The 10,096-nt window shown below is 37.7% G+C and overlaps 2 protein-coding genes across 2 annotated transcripts; both read left to right on the top strand.

Annotated features, from left to right (window-relative positions):
- The first annotated feature begins 2,245 nt into the window (after positions 1 to 2,245).
- LOC121745110 lies at positions 2,246 to 4,194 on the top strand. Its single transcript, XM_042138930.1, has 2 exons — positions 2,246 to 2,992; positions 3,548 to 4,194. The coding sequence occupies exons 1-2, from the start codon at positions 2,246 to 2,248 to the stop codon at positions 4,166 to 4,168; spliced, it is 1,368 nt and encodes a 455-aa protein (XP_041994864.1). The 3' UTR covers positions 4,169 to 4,194.
- A 2,846-nt stretch (positions 4,195 to 7,040) lies between these two features.
- On the top strand, positions 7,041 to 9,769 carry LOC121745021 (probable protein phosphatase 2C 24). Its single transcript, XM_042138774.1, has 4 exons — positions 7,041 to 7,919; positions 8,162 to 8,485; positions 8,550 to 8,655; positions 9,217 to 9,769. Exons 1-4 carry the CDS (start codon positions 7,605 to 7,607, stop codon positions 9,486 to 9,488), a joined length of 1,017 nt encoding a protein of 338 aa, XP_041994708.1. The 5' UTR covers positions 7,041 to 7,604; the 3' UTR covers positions 9,489 to 9,769.
- Positions 9,770 to 10,096: the final 327 nt, after the last annotated feature.

The following is a 10,096-nucleotide window of genomic DNA, read 5'->3' on the forward strand; positions in this document are numbered from 1 at the left end:
AAGTGGTAAACCAGGAATGCTAAAGTGGGACGGAGGGAGTAATAAAAGCTACTACATCCATCCACCAAATGATGTCCACATTTGAGTTAAGGTTGAAAAATTCTAGCCTGATAAATTTACAATTCGATTAGCCCACAACCCGTTAGGGTCAGACCAGAAAACACGATAGATTGGCCGTAAATCCCAATAAAATTTCTATTATTCTATTTGTTTGACTCATAATTCAACACTTCATTGATTATTTTTATAATATAGATATCTAAAAAAATAACTTTCAATTTTATACTCTCTCCACCCAAAAAATAGACTAGTTTTACCATATGGGATGTCCCCCAAAATTAGACTAAGTCCATATATGGAAAGTTTTCAACAAATAATAATTCTACTCATCATTTAATATGGACTCACAATCCACTAACGCTCCTTCCTTCCAGTATCTTTTTTCTTTTCTCTTTCTTACTTTTTCTATTTCTTTATTACTTTACCAATTATACATTAAAATCGGTACTATTTAAAAAGTTGTCTATTTTTTTGAAGACGGAAAGAGTATTAAAAATATACAAATTATATATTATTTTTTTATTAATATACAATAGATAAATAAATTAGAAACTTTAAACTCACAAAAAAAATATTTAAATTTTTAAAACATGATTCAAAATTTCTTGAAATACGTTTATGTTTCATTTCGCACAAAATTCAAATATTATTTGATCATGTTTATATTTGAATTTAAGCATATATATACGAAATTTACCATAATTAAATGTTTTACATTTTATAAATATAACAATTTTTCATCATTATTTATTGGATTGTTCGCATGTTAATTTTATTGGTAGTAACCCGATTAATCCACTCTAGCTCGAAACCCGAGCTTTTAGGGTTAGGATTGAAATTTTATAAACCGAAAAAAAAATCACAAACTGATTAGCATGCACCTGATTGACCCGCAACCTGGATAAATGTTATCAGTTTTTGCGCCTCGGTACTTGAAGGCGCTTGTTAGGATGGACCAGTTGGGATATCCTAACTTTCGTTTCCGAAGCAGAGATGTGGATTGATTTTGACTTTATGTTAGTTCTCACTATGTTAAACTTGTCTCACCCTTTTGTTCATTTAGTTTCTAGTTTAGTTTTGATAGCATGGAGGATCCCGGCGTGTGGGACCTGCAGTTTGTCTTTTCATGTTTTTGCTTTGGATCCTAGTCATTTTTGGGCTATGATCATGTTCTGGAACGTTACATTTTGATTTTATTCACGGGTTGGGGGTTGCCTAAACCCCCCGCCCACATTGGGTGTTATTGATTTAAAAAAAAAAACCCGGATAAATGTTTTAATGCTCTAGAATTTATTGTTGTTAATTGTTATTGCTATGCTCTTATATTATTTTCTTCAGTGCTAGACCTTGCATGGTTTCGGGTGAATGTACTTCTGATACTTGCTTAATGTGATTTGTCTTTACTGGTGGCAGCATCAAATGGATAATTGAGGATTTCCTGAGCTAGTATCTTGAGTGAATATGTTTGTTGTTTCTTGAATATCTGCTAATCAAGCATCTTATTGCATGGCTGTGTAATGTTTGACTTGTGCTGTATGAAATTACATATTCAATTCCTAACCAATCTAACTTTTTCGATTTTTGGGCTGATTGATAAACTAATGAAGGTCTTGGCAGTTTCCTCTCTATTATAACTTTGTTACTGAAGGATCTCTCTGATTAATTGATAGATATGTTATTAAGATGATTTGGTTGAGCAGATCTTTGCAGCTATTCAGTTTAGAAATTCAATCAGGTGAAATTTTATTTCCACAGTTTTTCCCACATTTCTAATATTTCTACAAAGGTTTTGGAGCTTAGTGGGAAGCTGATTTTCTTGTCTACATGGATCAAAGCTTATAGTATTAATTAAGTTTGTTCAACTGTTATTGTTGAATTTTATTTGGATACTTGGAATTTAACATGGGTTTCAGGAAGTAAATAGTGCAATTATTTCTAATTTTGATTTCCATGGAGTAAAAAGCCAAGAAATGGGGCACACGCCACAACATGGAAAGCATGTTGCAAAAGGTAAAGAAAAATACATTGGTTTGATTTTCCTCATGAATCTCACTAAGATGAGCATTAATTGTATGTGCACTCATCTCTTGTCACATGAAGCAGGCACTATACAAAGAAAGTTGCACGAAGATATATACTAACAAATAATTAAACCAAAGGCTTAAAGCATCTACTCTCTACCTCGATGCCTTCCAATCTCTCTTTCCCCAGAGCCAGAGGACTGAACCAAAACATATGCAAATATGTAGTGATTTATTTAGTATGTGTCACCTACATTTTGGTGTCAAGCCAACCGAAATGGAGGAGACGCGGCGATCCACGTTCTTCCACAAACATCAGCCATCTGGTGTTTGGGATTACTAGTTCATCAAACAGGTGGAGAGACAAAAGAGATTACATCCAAGCATGGTGGAGACCTAATGTGAGCCGAGGCTTTGTGTTCTTGGAACGTCCCCCTACGGAGCACCTGCCGTGGCCAGCAACGCACCCTCCCTACCGTGTCTCGGATGACAACTCGCGGTACAAGGAGTACAACAGGCACCGTATTCCATCTGCGATACGGATGGCCCGGGTGATCGAGGAGACATTCAAGGCGGAGCGGGGAGGGGAGGCGAGGTGGTATGTGATGACAGATGATGACACAGTTTTGTTTGTTGACAACTTGATTGGAGTTTTGTCAAAGTATGATCACAAGAAGTATTTTTATGTTGGGATGAACTCAGAGTGCTTTGTGTGCAATGTTGTTCACTCATTTGGGATGGCATTTGGTGGAGGTGGATATGCCCTGAGCTATCCCCTGGCCAAGGCTGTGGCTGAGAACATGGATTTGTGCCTCAAGAGATATCCATTTCTCTATGGAAGTGATCTTATTCTCCAATCATGTATTGCTGATTTGGGAGTGTCTCTCACTCAGGAGCCTGGTTTCCACCAGGTACGTTGAGTGTCTTGCTAGGGTGACAACTATTTTAAATTCATAACTGACAACTATGTAGATAACTATGATATAGATGTCAACATGAAGACATTTGTATGTCACATACAATATGTCTTCTGTTAACATCTATGTCTTCGTGTTGACATTCATAACATAGGTTGTTGATATAGTTGTCAGTTATAAATTTAAGATAGTTATCAACAGATCATAAGAGTAAAGGTCAATTTTGGTCCTAAACATATGACCAAAATACGAATTTGTTTCAAAACATTCATTTTTTGAAAAAAGGTCCATAACAAATGAAAATGTCAACGCTAATTGCACAGTGGCATGACGGTTAGTTTTTTACGGAACCGTAAAAAAAAGACCATTCCAACAATGATTTATTTGTTATGGACTTGTTGCTCAAATAGTGAAAGTTTTGGACCAAATTCATATTTTGGTAATATGTTTAGGACCAAAATTGACCTTTACTCTATGCACGATACATTGATTCATCTATCTTTGCAAATCTTGACTTCCCTCATTTTCCGATGTGGTATGGATTTGCAGATTGATTTCACAGTAGATATCTCAGGGTTGCTATCAGCCCACCCCCACTCTCCTCTGGTGTCACTCCACCATCTAGACGCAGTGGAGCCGCTGTTCCCCTCGACCAACCGCACCGAGTCCCTAAAGCTGCTGATGGAAGCCGCAACACTCGATGAATCGAGACTGCTGCAGCAGAGCATATGCTATCTGAAGAAATACAATTGGACTCTTTCGGCCGCGTGGGGATACTCTGTCGAATTATACGAGACCATTCTCCCTCCGAGCCATCTCTACCGCCCTCGCGAGACCTTCGCGCAATGGATGAAGGGCGCCTCGCCACCATACATGTTCAATGCCCGCCCCCTCTCCACGGACCCTTGCGACGCGCCTCACCTCTTCTTCTTGGTGCCTGGACCGGGTCGGGTCACCGCCTATAGAAGAACATCTCCACGTGGCCTGCCTGTGTGCCGCGGCGGCCGTTCTGCTGATAATGTCACCGTAATTCGCATCCTCTCGCCCTTAAAGAGGCTGGATTGGAAACAGGATGGAGGGAGGAGAGAGTGTTGCGATGTGGATGAGGTGGATGCGGATGCTCTCCAAGTTAAATTAAGGGATTGTGGCGCCAACGAGTTACTTCTTTAACCATCCATATCTCAATTGCCAATACAATCAACAAACATCCATTTATTTCTTAAACAATGTGTGTTTTACTATCTAATAACTCTTTTTATTCCATGTTAATAGAGTTATTTTTCTATTTTGGAAAGTTTCAAGTTAAATAAGTCATTTTTATTTTTAGTAAAAAGTAATTATCCCTTTTATTTTATTCTCTCTTCATCTCTCTTACTTTATTCTCTCTTACTTTTTCATCCCCCATTTAACACACTATTCTTAAACTCCATGCTGAAAAGAAATATCTCTATTAACAAGGAACGGATGGAGTAACAAATTGTTACTCCTCCTAAATTGGGGCAACTTTTTAAGGCAAAAATTGTGTGAAACAGGATATATGAAGATACAATAAAATAAATAAGAAAATAATACTCCATTCGTCCCTAAAATTTGTCACTTATTTTCCATTTTCGTCCATCCCTAAAAATTTGTCACCTTTCACTTTTACCATTATTGGTAGTGGACCCCACATTCCACAAACTCAATTTCACTCACATTTTATTATAAAATCAATATATAAAGTATGACCCACATTCCACCAACTTTTTCAACCCACTTTCTATTACTCCCTCCGTCCCCCAAAATTCGTCACCATTTGACCCGGCACGGGTTTTAAGAAATGTAATAGAAAGTGGGTTGAAAAAGTTGGTGGCATGTGGGTCCTACTTTTATATATTAGTTTTATAATAAAATGTGAGTGTGAATGAGTTAGTGGAATGTAGGGTCCACTACAAAAAATGGTAAAAGTGAAAGGTGACAAATTTTTAGGGACGGACGAAAAAGGAAATTGGTGACAAATTTTCAGGGACGGAGGGAGTACATTTCTTAAAATCCGTGTCGTGTCAAATGGTGACAAATTATAAGGGACATAGGGAGTATGAGAAATAAGACATAGTAAAGTAAAAAAGGGAATACCGTAAGAGTGACTAGATTTTTTATTGTAAGCTAAATTAGAAAATAATTCAATTTAGTTGGAACATTCCAAAAAGAATACTCCCTCCGTTCCTCTGTAGTAGATGCATTTCTTTTCGGCACGGGAATTAAGAAAAATTGTTTTAAATGAGTTAAGGAGAATAAAGTAGAAAGGAAAAAGGTAGAGAGATAAAGAGAGGGTAAAATACTATTTGCCAAAAAAGGAAATAACTCAGCTACAGTGGGACAACCCAATAAAGTATATGACTCAGCTACAGAGGGACGGAGAGAGTACGACTTAATTTAGTTGGAATAAAGAGAGTACTATAATCCTTCGGTCCTATAAAAATAGGTTAAATTTTCTCTCATCTCCATAGAACTGGCTCATATCCTTTTCTCATTCCCTTTTTTACTATATCATTTATGGGTCATATCATCAAGTACATTATTTTAACTATTTTTTTCATTTTCTTTTTTATTTTACATCATTTATGGGTCATACTATTCACTACACTATTTCAACTATTTTTTTCTCATTCTTTCTTACTTTACCAATTACGCATTAAAACTTGTGTTATTCGCACAAGGTATATTTCTATGGAACGAAGAGAGTATAATTAATAAGAGGATATTTTTCTTAAACAAAAACACCCTTTTCAACTAGAAATGGGGTGGTACAGTACACCGCGGCGCGAATACTATATTGCCTTTCATATCGAAAATTGTGGCATAAAAAAATATCATACATTTATCATACTAAATTATTCGGTGTACCAAAAATTCGTTAAGATAAATTTTATCTGCCATTACCGCATTGTTACTGTGGTATACAAAAATACGGTACGACCGACATGTAATATCATTATACCTGTGTTCGACAGAATTGTGAGACGACTCTCAACGACATTGGTATTCGTAGAATGGTGGCGGCACACCTCAAATATTCAGCACCGAAGGCCTCACGAATGCCCCTGAAAAAAAATTCAAGCACCCCCGCTAGTGGACTATGCGGTGTGTTAGTATCCGTTGGAGATGCCCGAACTTCTTACGAGGTTGTTATGTGCAAAATAAATCTTGGTGAATACAAAAACGATGTCAAAAGACATCTGGTCCTCACTTGGTTGCTTGGCAAAATAGTCCTCGACGAGCCTTCTGCAGCAAGATCTCAGTTACAATGAATGTACTGTCGAGGTCCTGGTGCTGGAATCATGGGAGACTTCACATAGTACTCTCCAGCTCGCTCAAGATACCAGTGCATCAAGTTAAGCCCTTAGTTGGGATCCATACTCTAATCCCACTGAAAATTGAATTTGGATAACTGCAGGAGTGTAGAAAGTATAAGAGTATTTATAATCTTCTACTAGATGAATGTAGGAAGTATTGGAGGGTAATAAAATATAAAAAGGGAATAAATCTGTTGAGTAACGGATAACTGAATCCTAATTTGTTTTAGTAAAAGGAAATAATAATACTCTAATTAGAAAATAAGAGACTCTTTGCAATATTTTTCACAATATAAGGACATAAAAGGTGCAAGTGCATTATTTGGGAATTAAATTTGAAGTTCATTCTTAGTGTTATGATAATTGTAAATAAAATGAAATTAGTGAAATGTGAGATTCGCATATGAAAAATATAAAAGTTAAATTGAACATTTATTTGGGACCAGACAAAAAGAAGGAATATTGACGTCTAATATCACGAAACATTCCTTTATACTCCATCCGTTCTACAAGAATATGGGTCATCTCTACTCCCTCCGTTCCACTGAAGCAGACTGACTTTCCTTTTTGGTTTGTCCTAACCAAGATGACTCATTGCTAAAAATAGAAACACTTTTATCTCTACTTTATTCTATCTCTCTTACTTTACTTTTTCCATTAACACACAAATAAAGTTGTATAAATTTCGTGTCACCCAAGAAATAGGTCATCTTCTTAGCAAATATGGGAGTTTATAAATATAAATTATGTAGAAATGTTAATATCCATAATTAACGCTTTTGAAATTTCGCAAGGCTAAACAGAGAGGTAATTAGGTATTACAGGTGTAATAAATAAATTAATATTAATAATGATTATTATAGAATAAATCGAAATTTAGGGAGGAAAGCAGGCCAGAGGGGGTGGAAACGTGTCCAGGAGAGCAAAGGAAGGGCGGCCACGTGTGTAGGGAAGCAAGGTCTCCAGCATTGCGGTGGTCGGCCCCCATTGGTCCACGTTCTCCGGCACCTAAAGCAGCGCTGGTACACGCGTTGAGCTCGAGCCGACGGGTGGAACATCATCGCCACTCTTCATCTCCGCCGCATCCTACCTCCCTTTCATTATTAATTAATATTATATCTATTTTCTTTTTGTTCTTTTCCAACAACTTGGTAAATAAAATAAAAATACCACACTACTAGCATTCATTGCAGTCGCTTTCAATTCGCCTCCTGTTCCAATTACTTTCTTTTTCGCGTTTTCATTTTTATGCTCTCTTCTCAACTGAAGGGATGGCAGAGATCTGCTGTGAGAGCGAGGGTTCGTGCGAGACCAGCAGCAGAGCGGCGCGGAGACGGAGGATGGAGCTCCGCCGCGTCAGAGTGGACCCCACCCTTAAGCGTCATCGTCGTCTCCAACTCCCACTCTCCTCCTCCCCTAAACATTGCGACAATAAGAAGGATATTCTCCCCAAATTCGGATTCGCCTCCGTTTGTGGACGCCGCCGAGACATGGAGGACGCCGTCGCCAGTCATCCTTCCTTTTGCCGGAATTTTTCCGCCGACCTACACTACTTCGGCGTCTACGACGGCTACGGATGCTCTCATGTAAATTAATTACTCCCTCCCTTCCGTATTAATTTACACTAATTTCTTTTTTCGTCCATCTCTAATTAATTGACAACTGTTCTTTTTATTAACTTATTAATTGACAACTGTTCTTTTTATTAACTTAAGCAATAGACTCATATTTTATTATAAAATTGATATATATATATATATAGTGAGGATTAATATTCTACGAACTTTTACATTCACTTTCTGCCATATAATTCCAATGTTAATTTCAGGTAGCTACGAAATGTAAGGAGAGATTGCACGAGATGGTGAAGGAAGAGTTACTCGTCCGAGAAGATCACGACAGTAGCAACTGGTGGAAGTGCGTGATGGAGCGAAGCTTCACGCGCATGGACAAAGAGGCGGTTGCATGGAACGAAAATGCTGCGACTGCGAGCTGCCGGTGCGAGCTGCAGACGCCGGAGTGCGACGCCGTGGGATCCACGGCTGTGGTTGCTGTGGTCAGTCCGTGCAATATAGTGGTGGCCAATTGCGGTGATTCGAGGGCGGTGCTGTGCCGAAGCGGTAAGGCTATTCCACTCTCAACCGACCACAAAGTGAGTTTTTTCGTTTCCTATTTTGTTTTAAGGAGTGGTTAACTTAGTGATGGCCTAATTGAAGCCCGACCGGCCGGATGAGATGAACCGGATACAGGCCGCTGGTGGCCGAGTCATATTTTCGGAGGGTGCTCGGGTTCTTGGTGTTCTTGCCATGTCCAGGGCCATTGGTAACTTCAATGCATTTAATTCTAGTTTTTCTTTTTTTTCTCCATTTACTAATAAATGTCCAATTTTACTTTTATTCATATTTTATTAAAAAATTAATATATAAAAATAAGATTCATCTTCCCACTATTTATAAAATTAAATAATTTTTTAAAATCTAAGATAATAGTGTAAAATGAGATATTCCCTCCTCCCACAATTACTTAACACGAGTTTTAAGAAATATGGTAGAAAATGAGTTAAAAAGTTAGTGGAATGTGAGCCCTACTAGTTTTATAATAAAATTTGAGTGAAACAAATTAGTAGAATGTGAGTCCATTACAAAAAATAGTAAAAAACAAGGGTGTCAATTAATTGTGGACGGATAAAAAAGGAAATTGGTGTCGGTTAATCGTGGACGGAGGGAGTATTTATTTGGTAGTAAAAAGTAAATGTGTCAATTAATGGTGGACGGATGAAAAAAGGAAATTGGTGTCGGTTAATCGTGGACGAAGAGAGTATTTATTATCGGACGAATTGAGTGTGTGATATGAATAATAATGAAGGGAAGGTGGTGAGTGCAGGCGATAATTATTTGAAGCCATACGTAAACTGTGAACCGGAGGTGACGATAACGGAGCGGAGCGAAGAGGACGAGTGCTTGATACTGGCTAGCGATGGGCTGTGGGATGTGGTGTCCAACGACACGGCCTGCGGGGTGGCAAGAATGTGCCTTAAGGGGAAGGAAGGCAGCTCCGACAAGGCGTGCAATGATGCATCCATGCTGCTAACTAAGTTGGCTCTCGCGCGGAGGAGTGCGGACAATGTTTCTGTCCTTGTTATTGATCTCACCTAATGAATGATCCACCTCTAATATTACTCACTTTTTCTCTCTTTTTGGTTTAGCTTTTGGTGTAAACGATGGACGGACTTGTTTGGGTTATAATTGTTGGCCATCTGAACGAACTTTTTACGATTTTTCTTTATTTAATTTTTCTTTATTTAATCAATGTATGTAGTGCGCTCACTTTTTTCACAGCTCTTCTTCGAGCATAAAACGACCCAACCCTTCCCCTACGTAACTCTCTACTTTATTACTCCTTCTGTCCTTCATAATTTGTCATCATTTGACCTGACACGGATTTTAAGAAATGTAATAGAAAATGTGTTGAAAAAGTTAGTGGCACCTGAGTCTTACTTTTATATATTAGTTTTTTAACAAAACGTGAGTGAGTTTTATTTTTATATATTAGTTTTTTAACAAAATGTGAGTGAGAATGAGTGGAATGTGGGTTATACATTAGTTTTTCAACAAAATGTGAGTGAGAATGAGTCGGTGGAATGTGGGTCCACTATCATAAATGATAATAGTGAAAGGGATAAATATGATAATAGTGAAAGGGATAAAAGTGAAAGGTGACAAATTTTTTGGGACGGACGAAAATATTAATGATAAAAGTGAAA

The sequence above is a fragment of the Salvia splendens genome, chromosome 1 (assembly GCF_004379255.2).
Source record: "Salvia splendens isolate huo1 chromosome 1, SspV2, whole genome shotgun sequence".
In the NCBI taxonomy this organism is placed as follows: Eukaryota; Viridiplantae; Streptophyta; class Magnoliopsida; order Lamiales; family Lamiaceae; genus Salvia; species Salvia splendens.